The sequence below is a fragment of the Hemiscyllium ocellatum genome, chromosome 20 (assembly GCF_020745735.1).
Source record: "Hemiscyllium ocellatum isolate sHemOce1 chromosome 20, sHemOce1.pat.X.cur, whole genome shotgun sequence".
Classification (NCBI taxonomy): domain Eukaryota; kingdom Metazoa; phylum Chordata; class Chondrichthyes; order Orectolobiformes; family Hemiscylliidae; genus Hemiscyllium; species Hemiscyllium ocellatum.
Genome location: NC_083420.1, coordinates 4,531,964 through 4,544,769, shown reverse-complemented (window position 1 = coordinate 4,544,769; position 12,806 = coordinate 4,531,964). Strand labels below are relative to the sequence as shown.

At 38.1% G+C, this 12,806-nt stretch overlaps 1 protein-coding gene across 4 annotated transcripts in view; it reads right to left on the bottom strand.

Annotated features, from left to right (window-relative positions):
* Positions 1 to 4,831: 4,831 nt before the first annotated feature.
* The window catches only part of LOC132825317 (meiosis regulator and mRNA stability factor 1), a 55,808-nt gene continuing 47,833 nt past the window's right edge, over positions 4,832 to 12,806 (bottom strand). For 3 of the 4 annotated variants that reach the window (XM_060840430.1, XM_060840434.1, XM_060840431.1), the window contains exons 23-27: positions 12,382 to 12,594; positions 10,821 to 10,881; positions 9,461 to 9,604; positions 8,434 to 8,604; positions 4,832 to 7,042 (exon numbers count right to left, since the gene is read on the bottom strand). In XM_060840430.1, coding sequence (XP_060696413.1) covers positions 6,801 to 7,042; positions 8,434 to 8,604; positions 9,461 to 9,604; positions 10,821 to 10,881; positions 12,382 to 12,594 — 831 coding nt within the window. In that variant the 3' untranslated portion in view covers positions 4,832 to 6,800. The remainder of the gene's footprint in view (positions 7,043 to 8,433; positions 8,605 to 9,460; positions 9,605 to 10,820; positions 10,882 to 12,381; positions 12,595 to 12,806) is intronic. The other variant, XM_060840433.1, reaches the window with a different exon arrangement.

Sequence of the window (12,806 nt, the reverse complement as noted above, 5' to 3'; positions counted from 1 at the left end):
TGTTTAGGTCTTGAACACAATAAAGTCAATTCTTCAGATTAAATGTTTCTTTTTTTTTTACAGTAGCATCTGCAGTTTTCACTTCAGATGCAGTGTAGGATTTTTATGTAAGAATTGGTAGAAGTCGATGTTGAAACCCTTAGAAAAGGAGTGACCTTATTGAAAACTAACTATTGAGCAACTAGTGGTTGATTTGAATGTTTTAATTGCAAGTCTCAAAAAAGCACCTTAACTTACTTTTGATATTCTGCTATGACTTGATTATAGCGGGATTTATTTGCAAATATAGACTTCACAGTGTAGCCCCAGTGACCCAATGGATAAGGCAAATTGGCTTCCTACGCCAGGGACGATGGATTCAAGACCCATCTGGGGTGAATGGAGATTTGAACGAAACATCCTGTTTGTTATCACAGTGAAACTTTCTCAGTTTAGAGCACAGACTCTGTGCTGGTTGGTACTTCAGTCAGTGTGTTACTGCTGTTGTTGGTTTCTGCTTTTCTTTGGAAGAGGAGAGTTTTTCTTTCCCCTTGTTTAGGGAAAACATTTTTTCTTAAAAAGAAAAACAAAAATAGACCGCACAGCAACTTTCCAAAATACTGGGGTACAATTTTTCACAATTCAGGAAACTGAGTACACCAAGAGAATAAAGAGATGTAGTGCTGAGATCATGTCACAGGACAAGTAACGTCAAACCCCAGGCTAAATGTTCTGGGGACAAGGGTTTGAATCCCAACGTGGCAAATGGTCAAATCTGAAACAAAAACTTTTGAATGATTTGTTTTGTGTTTCTATGTCATGTTTTTATGACTAGCTATATAGCTTGAGTGGAGACTAATGTTCAGTCAGCTGCCACTTGTTTTGAGGTGGTGGTCTATTAACTCTCTTGCTGTGTGTCTCTATATAAATTCATCTCACGTTCTTGGCTTCCCCTTGAACAGACTATCCTGCAGCATCTCATCAAAATCAACTCAGTGGCATAGGAATAAAAACACTGCATTTAACAGCAAACAGCACCATGTGAAATCATTTTTAAATAAATACTAACCATTTGTTAATATCAAATTTGTACATGCTCAGTTAAATATGTTAACTAAATTTTAAAATTAAGTGTTTTGAAAGTAAACAATGAAATTGCCATAAACTTTAAATATTCTATTCAAATGTCTGTCATAAAATGATGCATTTTAAATTGAATAAATATTCAGGTTATCTAGAAGGGTTGCTCATTTTACAGTTGGGGATTTTTGAAATGGAGATTTGTGGTTTGACAGGAATATGGGAGTAAGTAGGCCAGGCAGCCATGTCTCTTTACTGCATTCCATGAAATCTTAGCTAAGCTGAACCTTGGTTCCTTGTTTTTCCCCCCACATAGTCTCTGTATCGATTTAAAACCTTGGCACACAAATCTATTGATCAGATTTAAAATTGATTGAACTGGCATATCCTGTTTCTAATGTGGATTTTCCATACTTCTATCAGGCTTTGCATTAAGTAATCCTGTCAGAATTCCCTCCTGAACAGCTGGGTTTTAATTTAAGATTAACATCCACCCAAGCTGAATAAAGGGGTATAAAGGTCCCATGACTATTTCAAAAGAGCAGAGGAGTTCTCCCTAGTGTCCTGGCCAAGACTAAAGTCTCTCTCTACATTACAACAGCAATCCGATCATGGAAGTTTCCTACAAACACTTCAGTGACTATACTTAAAGAACTTCACTGGATGTCCCAAGGCGCTTTACAATTAATGATTATGAAGGATGTGACATGAATGCAATTTTTTCTTGTGGCTACAGACAAAATTCATTTCAAATTCCCAATCAAATTGCTTTTGAGCTAGGAATATAAATCTGTCTTAGGTATCCACTAGAAGACCTTCTATGCCTTCAGTTGGGTACCACAGTAGTTAGTATTACTGCATCATGGCTCCAGAAACCTGGGTTCAATTCCAGTCTCGGGCAAACTGCATATTCTCCTGTCTCTGGTTTCCTCCCACAGTCCAAAGTTGTACAGGAGAGATTGGATTGGCTGTGCTAAACTGCTGTGCAGTGTCGAGGGATATGCAGGCTCAGTAGATTAGCCATGATAAATGTAGGGCTCAGGGGGCTGGGTGGGATGCTCTTGGGAGGGTTGGTGCAGACTTGATGGGCTCAATGGCCTTTTTCTGCAGTGTAGGGATTCTATGACTTGGGAGAAAGGGAGAAAATTGCACAAAAGGAAGGTGACCCAAAGCTGTAAAGTAAATGCAAAGTGGTAAATTGTAAAAAGATAAAATTATTGAGAAAATTTATAACGTGCCTAGTCTCACCACATGGTCACTCCTAAAAATTTAGGTTGCATGAGACAAACGCAGAAGCATCTGGCCAAGATCAGGCAGAAATACTTTGCTTATACCAATTATTTATAAAACATCAGACCAAGACAAAAGATGTAGGAAAGGGAATACTCTAGTTGGAGGAGGCAAGTGCAGGAAACTTATGGAGTGGGAGGTACATGTTAAGGCCAAGTAGTATTAATTGGGAGAAAGACAGAAGCATGCTAAGGAGCTAAGAAAAAATATTAAAAGATGGTGGATGACTGTAAAAACAAACCCATACTCTAAAGATATTAGGATAATCTATATTTATCTCAACTAATTTTGCACCCCTCCAGATTTGGCTCCACATTTGATTGATTAATAAGAAATGGGCTGTTGTTAAACTTGGATAGCTTTAATTCATGCATTGGAAAGTTAAACATATGGTTTAGAAGAATAAAACTCAATACGTCAAGGCACATGCCATCAGAGAGAGCTACCTGCCAGATAATGTGATTCCACCTTGGTAAACATTTCTAACAAAAAGACAACCCAGTAAATCCACAAAACAAAAAACAGCTCGATCTAACTGGCTCTCTGCTGGCAGTCTCCTTCAGACATCAAGATGATGGCAGATGTGGGTGGAAAAGTGTAGTAATTGCTATTTTGAAGTGGAATGAATTTTAATTTTTCATTCACTTTAATCTGAATTGTAAAGCCGATATCTTTTAACAACATTTCCATGATTAGAATCTTGTTACTTTTTGAAAGCTACATTAAAATTGCAATTTTATCAAAAGACTTCAGTCTTATTTCATTCTCAGTAAAACAAGAGAAACTCTTCAATGTGCATTTTTGCCATTTCTGCAATTTCAAAATTAAACCACGTCCCTTTAAAATGCAATATAAATTATGCAGTTCTTTCCCTCTTTTTGCCTTTCCAAAACTTCAGTTCTACCTCAAAAACCTACAGCTTAGAGTCTGCTTCACTTTAAAATAACTCATTCATTCAGTAGGGCATTGCCTACATTTATTGACCATTCCTCTCTGCCTCAAGGTGGCGGTGGTGAGCTTCCTTGAACCATAGCATTCCCATAGTGCTGTCTGGGAGGGAGTTCCAGGAATTTGACCTTGTTATACTATAAAGGCAGCAATTTCCAATCAAGCCACATGGGTCAAGACCGAACCAGACACACTCAAACACCAGAATCAGGAGACAGCAGCCGTTCAGTTCCTTCAGCCTGCTTCACCATTAACTAAAAATCATGACTGACCCAAGTCATCATAACTTTCCTCATTTTCAATTCAATCACCTCACCCTCTACTCCAATGCCAAATCTGCTCATAATTCCTCCATCCCAGGGATCAAGTAAACGTTTTTAATTTCTTCAATGTAATTATATTTTGCAAATAGAGGAACCTCAAACATCCAAGTCGGATTACCCGAAGATAATCTCGAGATCCCGACCAAAACATGCATCAAAAGGGTAACCAACACCAATCGTATCTTTTGTTTACAATGATTAAAAGTGAACTTGGCTGACTGAAATGCTGCCAAGAACAGAACAGTCCTGGACATCGATGGGAGCCTGGGCATCGTCTCCAAATGACTGAGCACCCGCCCTTTTTCTCGCCACACTTTCCCTGGAGTTCTACACAGGTGTGTACCCTAAACTCCCCCTTCCCCACTTAATCTCTCCAACATTGTCTTGTATAGGGCAAAGGTGGAACTTGTCAAAAAGTTGCAGTAACAAGTCGTGTGTGCACGCGTGCGTCTGCTATTTTGAGACTCACCTCACAAAGGCAGCAGCAGTTTTGCTATTGGTATCCAATCCAGCTGTCCTAGCCGGAGGGGCGGATTCTCACGTGGTGTGCTGCTGCCTACTCTCCTGAATGGGGAGCGGAAGTAACTAGTGCACACTGTGTCAATCCCATTGAACTGACTGGGGGTGCAGGCAGCTTCAGCAATGCTGCAGATGCCTTACACACAAAAGTGTGTCTGCTCAGAAACAAACCCCAAGTTACAGCAATGCAGGCAGAGCGAGGAAAAAGGAAACTTCAGAGAACTCTGAGTCCCAGAGGAGAGGCGCTGAATCAATTAAGTGAAAAATCAATTATTCAAACGAAAAACTGCCTGCCAATCTCCTTTGGATAATCGAGGTTCTTCTGTATATAATAAACTACACAGTACTCCAGGTGGGACTTCAAAATCCTATAACAGCTACAGCTAAACTCTCCCATTTCCCATTGCAACAAACTGATGTATCATTTGTCTTTCTAACCCTTGCTGCACCTTCATATCAACTTTGAGATTTGTGTACCAGGATACACAAGTCCCTTTATATCAAGCACACTGGCTTTAGAAAAAACAGCACAAATACATCAGACAAATCATTAAATAATGGCACATTTGATAGAACTTGGCACAAAAGACTAATCCTGTTCCTACCTACCCCTTCCATGAATAACATGCAAAACATTAAATCAAGACCAAACAGGAAATATGCTTGCTGTAAAATTTTATTCATGGCAAAATAAATTTTGGTCCCAAACAAAAGCAGTCAGCATTTGATAAGCTAAATTTTGTTGAAAATTCAGAGAGGAAACAGAATAAGAGCCCTTGTCATATTTTCAGATATATCCAATATTTGGGTCAACATAATAATGTTTAAAGACCTCAAAGAAATGCATCCAGTTTACATCAGTTATACAAAGTCTGTTATTCAAATCAGCCTAGAGATTACCAACACAATTTATGCAGATCTGCATATATGAACTGTCATTTCAGAACAATTACTACATACTGCAGGTTTTGGACAAAACCAGAAACCTACTGTAACTTGAGTGGCTTGTAATAAATCAGAATACTTTTGTTCCTCTTTGTTGATGTTCCAAGCATTTAAAAAGGTATCTGGCAATAGTTACTGCACATTAGCTTAGCATCTAAATTGCTGCCATTTAGTAAAGATCTTTAAAAATCTACACATGTACTGATGTACAAATCTTAAACACCCTGTCCACATCTTCAGCACAAGTTCCAGTTTTAACATGGAACAGATCTTTCCATATAACTTAAATTTTTCCCAGTTTTGCTACTTTCCAGCATTTCTGAAGCTAATATTTCAATGTTTACTCACATTATAAACCTGCACAGTCACAGATGCAACTCTGTAGAGAAAGAAAATTTCAGCAATTACACCTTTCATGACTAATAAACTCAAACCTCTGGGACCAGTGGAGAACTTATTTTTCAAAAAAATAGGTTATTGTAATCTAGAAAGTGTGCGCCCTGACAAATACAACCCATTGTAAAAGTCAGGTCCCAGTCAGAAAGCCTTAATGGGTTGACTGCCACACACTATTAAATCCTAACCTTACCCAAGGTCATCGCACTGGCACCAGTCACCAATTGATACTTAAAACTTTCCAAGAGTAACCATTCAACGTACAATGGAATAAGCAGCAGTCAGTATTAAAAAGACAACCTTATGTGACTGTTAGTTTATGCACACTGCTCCCCAATGAAATATGGCTTATAAAAAGAACAAGGTTTAACAACAAAACCTTGAGGTTTCCACACTTACACAGGGAAAGTCCGCTCCATTAACTGTCAAGTGGAAATGATAGTTTTTAAATAGTTTTCCTTATCTGACCCATGATCTATGATTTATGCAATACATGCATATTTCACAATGAACTCCCATTTCTGCACAAGGGCTACTCACTTTAGCTGAGGGACACACCATAAGTGTAAAAGATTGCTAAAGCCAATGGCAAATTCAATTTATTGATATAATTCATGAAGTCAAGATTGCAGATAACTGATCAGACCAACTTAGCAGTAAAAACCAACCTGAACCTTACGGGAAACCAACACCTTCCCAAAAGAATTTGCATTATTAGGAGGCTCTTAGTTCTATTCTTCAACTACAGGACATTTATAAAACAACACAACCACTGAATGCAATCTGTTCTTTCTACAGACAGCTGACCAAAACTGAAAGACAGATTATCGTTACAAGCCATTCAAGTGACATGCTGAACATTAAGTACACTTGTACAATTAGATTATACAAAAACTTACTGCTGTTCTGTAGGTATTGGATCAACAAAACCTCAACACAGATTCTGAGATATCATGCATTTTACAGAGAAACCTTAAAGTGGAGGGATAATATGAACAGGCTTTTAGTGCAAGAAAACACTGCTTTCTTTGACTTTCTTAAAAACAAAAACCTTGGTCACACAAACTTCTAAATTATAACAAGCTTACATAAATCTTGGCATCTCAATCACAGCCAAGAAAGTTCATGGACAACACCAAATTAGCTCCAGACAAAGACCCAGTTTTCTTGCAATGTGATGGTAGCTTTGTCAAATATTTTGAGAGAGAGAATTAGAAGGCGGAGATAAAAAAAGTATTTAGTTCTTTGGATTTAGCACTTTGGAATCCATTTAAGTGCTTTAAACAGTAAAATACACATGCACACAAATTTTAGATTATTTTAAGTATTATTGGGGGATGCCAATGAGAAGTTTGCTGCTAACTTCACTTTACTTCTAGGCTTCCTGACCGGGCTGGCAGTTACTTCCAGGTGCGGCGACTTGGTTTCTTGTGTGTCCTCAGGTTGACACACGGTAGGTAGATTGTTTTTAATCTGGTTGGTGATACTGCCACTGGTAAAAGCCTCTTCAGTCATAGCTGCAGGAAGGACAGTTTTTTCCTCCTCTGTCAAGATCAACATGTCTGTTTAGAAAGTTATATAGCATTACAACACATTTGAAGACTTGATTATTCAATGTTAAAGCTAAATTGGCATTGAAAATTAGCAGGTGAAATTGCATTTCAATTACATTAAAAAGCACCTCCTTGCAACTGAAATCAGCTCAATTTTCAGCCAACAACTTGTTCACCAATTTTTTTATTTTATTTTAAAATGATGCTTTGGAATAAAAAAAATTGGGTAACACGTTCTTTCCAACATCGCTGACAAATAAAACTCATTCAGCTAGAGCTTAGGTAAGAGCTTCATTTATAAAGCTTTGTAATTAGAAAAAAAATGTTTTATTTGGGCTAACAGCAGAGCTACGCTAGCATTGCTGATCAGTGACTCTATGGTTATTTGAGATGAAGCGGTCGATCCCACAGTTACGACTTTCACTTTCTTTAATTCCCATGATAAATACGTACATTGTGGTTACACACAACACAATTAGAACCTCACTTGCTTGGTTTCTTTGTTCTGTTAAACCTAAATCCTCCACCCCTCATTGCAGAACTACTTGCAGATCAGAAGAGGTTAAAATCAGATCAATCACGATCTTGTTGAATTGTGGAACAGGCTTGATGGGCCGAGTAGCCTACCTTTGCCAGTATGTATTACTGGGCCCATAATTCCCTTCTCACAAATGGAGAGAATGCGTTAAGTCTGGGAAATCAGAACTTTACAAAGCAAATTACAAAGAGACTGAAAAACCAAAACAAGTGAAAATTGTTCAAGTGAAGGAATTATAACAAGGAAGCATACTCATGCAAAGTATAAACAGCATTCAAGGTAAATGGAGGCTTAGAGTGAGACAAAGGAATAGAGCGAGGAAGATAACAGCAAGAAAGCTAACAGATACTTTGCTCAGAAAATGGAGCATAAAATCTAAGCAGTTACTCTCATTGCTTTACCTCAAGATACTGTCTTTTAGGTGAGATGTTAAATGACGGTCACATGTCAAGCTGACAAAACAACTCAATGTAATCTCCCTTGGCATGCCAACCAATAGTTACTTCTCAACTACCAATAAGTAACCGTTACACGTCTCCTTTCTTAGTTTTTGGATACTTACTGCCTACAAATGGATTATTACAATTACTACACTTCAAACAATATTTCACTGGATGAAAACATTTAGGGATACCCAAGGATCATGAAAATGTTTTATAAATGCAAACCTTCCTACAGTAGACTTACATCAGGCAGTGAGAAGCCATATGAAGGGAGGTAAGTAGATTTTTAACTACTTGTTTAACAAATTAGACTTCTTCCCATCCTAACACAGACTTAACGGGTGAACACAGAGTTTTAATCCACTATATGGAGAAACTCTGACAACATTTTAAGAGAGAATAAAAAGTTTGCTTTCAACCTGCAACATTGGGTGACTGTTCTTCAAACTGGATAAGATCAGTGTTTTCAAGAACAACTGGGTCTGGTCTGAGCTGAGGGGATGGCAAGCACGATGGTACGGGTCCACACAGCAAGTCAACAGGCGACTGGTTATTAAGACAGAGAAGCTCTTTTTCTGTCTGATTTGAACCTATGAAAAAAGGTAACAAAATATTACAGCATGCACATTACTGAACATATTTAGCAGTCAATGCCACTGATGCCATATAATATTTTAATTCAAAATATTGTACATGTATTTAGAACCATAGACACATTTTGCATTCATCTTACTTTAGGAAATGAACAAGAGACCACTAGACATTATGGAGTATTAAATTAAACAAATATTCATGGTTTTAGCCTTTCACTTTCAGTCATTGCCCCTGCTGAAATGTGAAGATTATAACAAGTTTGCAGGATTCAGGTGCAGCCTGTGGCATAAGATTTGCTTGAGACTACAACCTCCAAGAAAGCAAAACAGTCAATGTTCTTGTTACCAAAGTACCTCATTCTGTCACTTGTAGACATTCAAAAATCCTAGTTACTCCAAAGCTTCCCAAAATCTTGGCCTGGACCATGCATTTTAAAACTAATGTTATTTTTAAGCATTATCCAGCTCGCAAATTATAGCTGCCACATCTGTTTGCACTGGAATCAGTGCTATGAGAACAACAAATTAAACCTTTCCTTTGCATACACATTAGACTGCTTAACAGTTTAGAAAAATACTTATTTTCGGAATGTCGCTGATACAGGCAAAGCTGGTGTTTACTGGACTCCTGCTGCTCTAATTTAAAGGTGGCAAGACACCATCTTAGAACGACTGTTGTCTGCCTGTGAATTTGCTACCAAAAGTGCTGTTAGGTGGAGTGCTGCAGGATATTTACCCAATGACAATGAAGAAACAGTGGTACATGTGCAAATTAGAGTGGAGAGAGGCTTGGATGGCAAGTCTTAGTGCAGGCCAGGAGTGGACTAAGTATTTCATGAGATGTATTACTTACAGGAGCGGTCAGTTTCTAACTCCTTTTTCTCATTGCTGCTGGGGTTCTGTACAGCCAAAGTTACTGGTCGCTTTGGGTCTTCTGGTGTTTGTCCACATTCTTCAACCATGCAAGCAGGAGAACAACATGCAGAACTGTTACGAACTGAGGGGGACAGGCGAGAGGGAAAAAAAACAAAGGATACGAGATTAGGTGATGCCACTGAGCTAGGCAATCTTGTTGAATCACTGAGGATTAAATGTTTGTGGATATGGTGCCAATCAAGCAGACTGCTGTGACCTGGATGGTGCTGAGTTGCCAAGTACTGTTGGAGCTACACTCATCCATGCAAATGGGGAATATTGCACTGTGCCCCTGACTTGCATTGCAGATGGTGACCAGACTTTGGGGGAAAATCACTCACTGCAGGACTCCTAACCTCTAACCTGTTTTTGTTGCCATAGTATTAATATGGCTAGTCCAGGTCAGTTTCTGGTAACCCCCAAGATGTTGATTGAGGGGGTTTCGGTCATGGTATTACCATTCAATGTTAAGAATAAGCTGGACAAAGGTCATTTCAATATCTCTAATCTCAGGAGTGAAGTAGCAGGAAAAATAAGTTTTTATAAATGATTTCTTCCTCACTTGTCTAAAAAGGCAAGTACAAATCGCGTACCACTATGAATACAAGAACCAGGAGCAGAAGTAGCTATTCAGCCCCTCTATCCTGTTTTGCTGTTAGAGACAAAAATATCATTCAATCTCCACTGCACTTTCCTACCCACTTCCCATAACTCTTCAAATTATCTCTAAAACATGACTACCTCCCCAAATTTACTCAGTGCTTTGGCATCCATTAATCTGGGGTAGTGAATTCCATAGGTTCATGACTCAGAAGTAATCTGTCTTCATGTTTTAAATTTTCTGCCCCTTAGCCTAAAATTGTTCTAGATTGTCCCACAAGAGGAATCACCCTCTACATCTACTTTATCAATCCCCTTTAGCATCTTGAATACTACAATTAGATCTCCTCTCATTCTTAACTCCAGAGTGTCTTGGCCTAAACTGCTCAATTTCTCTTCATAAGTGAAATCTCTAATCTCTACAATCAATCGAGAGAACCTCCTGAGGTTATCTCCAATACAACTTGCCTCTTCAATGGGACCAAAATTCTACTCAAAGCCCCTAATGCAGTTTCATTAATGCGTTGTGTTGTGGAAATTCAGTTTTCTTTGTGAAAAAGATGTGGGGCAGATAAAAATGTTTACCAAAAAATTTCATTATAATTTCATCTCTGGCTACAGTGATAGTATATATACACACAAACAAAAGTGACAAGAAACAAACAGCAAAGCTTACAGATTTTTAAAATAAACCACACCTTTCATATCATTTTTTAAAACGACTATTCTTTTGTGTCCATGTCCTTTTATCCAGATGACCTGTTCAAAAATAAAGAAAACACTAAATTAAGAACTCCATAGTCAATGATAAACAGCTTTCTAAAAAGTCCTAATACCGGTTGACATTTCAGTCCTTGTAGCAATCCATTTTCTGTTTGTCAATGGCATGTTTATATTCTTCCGCATGGGGTCACTCTTAGCAGCAGCCAAAACACCAAAGTGACAAGGCAGTTTTCAGCAACTACCTGCCCAAACTTGTTAAACCTCAAACTGAAACATGTAACTCCGGGACAAAGACACGAATCCTCGACCACTCTGCAAAGTTCAGCTTAGTAAGTGCACAGTGCCACTGCAGTGAATAATGAGGGGGAATATTTTCAGTTGATTAAATAAACTTGGCATGAATTCATGCCAAGATTTTTTTTTCTTAAAAACACAAATTACAGTATCAGACATTTCACAATGGCCTGAATCTAAGGCGATGAGAAAAGAATGACTTGTGCCATTCATCTAAATGTATACTAGCTCAGAGTGATTGGGTGTCTCAGATGTATTAGTCTGGTAGTAGATTGCATTCAGGATTCACAGCATTTGAGAAAAGTAGGAAATATAAAACTCCCCAAATTTTACACAAAGCAAAAATAAAGACTGGAATATTCTCCACAATCGAACAAAGCTTCTAAAAAAAATTGCAACATTAATTTTGAGAATAAAACGTCATTTTTTTCTTCAGGGGCTGAGGGCCTGTTCAGCAGTGTACACTCAGCTTTTGAAATGTAAAATGGCATAGTGAATAGACTCTAGCCTTTCCGATTAAAGCAGAACGCCGGACAATTAGCTGTGGTTCACTCCACAGTTTCTCTCTGTGCAGAATCCATCAGCAATAGAGCAATCCAAGGGGAACATGGGCAGCAATAGCAAAACTTCTGGATTTCTACATTTAATTGCAAACCAAGGGTACACTTTGACCTCGTCTTATGTTTTGTGAATTTAGTAAATAAAGATCCTCCAGAACAGGCAATTATAAACGTTACAGATGTAAATACACAACAATTGGGTCCCAGGCAAAGTATTTAACAGTGCTAATATTCATCAACCACCTTGACTGTGGCAAAGATTTCACTAAGTTCTAGTTAGTTTTGAAAGCTGCAGTTGAATACAATTCATTAATACAGCATTTCTAATTTGATGGACTTTCTAGGTCAATCAATAGAAGATTCCAAGTGACTAAAGCTAATATAAACATTCCCTTCCAAGTGCTCCGAGAGAGTAAGGAATAAGAAAACTAAGGGAGTGGGGAATATATTAAGGAAAGGGAAGAACATTCAAAAGAGATTGATTGAATTTAAAACTGTAAAAGCCTCTGTACTTTAGGGGTCATTTTATATTAATACAGTCAATGGGAATTTGGTCACTGCAAGTTTGTTCCACAATCGCAGTATGGCAAAACCCAGCCGTCCCAAGATGACTAACTGCCATCTATGGAAAGAACCAAATTATAGAGAAGACATTGCATAACTTAACAACACACAACTTTACCTGTGGTATAGCAATAAGAAGATCCTCTATGCTGGAATACCCGTACACTTTTGGTTGCAGTACTTCACCTGTGTACTTGTGGTAAGTGGAGGGAAATTCAGTCAGAAAGATCTGCTGGTAGTGGTAGGTGTGTAGCAAGGCTCGCACATTCTTAGCGAACTGGTACACTTTTGTCAGTTTCACATATTCTTTGCCAGTGTCATCAGTGAATACCTGTCACAAATGAATGGCCCAAAAAGGAACTTTTAACAACCAACATTGTTCCTCATTTAAATCCTGTCCAAGTTATAGCAAAACAAATGAAAATATGGCAACTTGCTATAAAGTAAAACCTTAAAAACAAGATTTCTTATAATGCTTGGAGTCTGCAAACATTGCGATAAACAAACTTCCATTTTTAAATTCAGGTGAAGAATTCCTGTCAC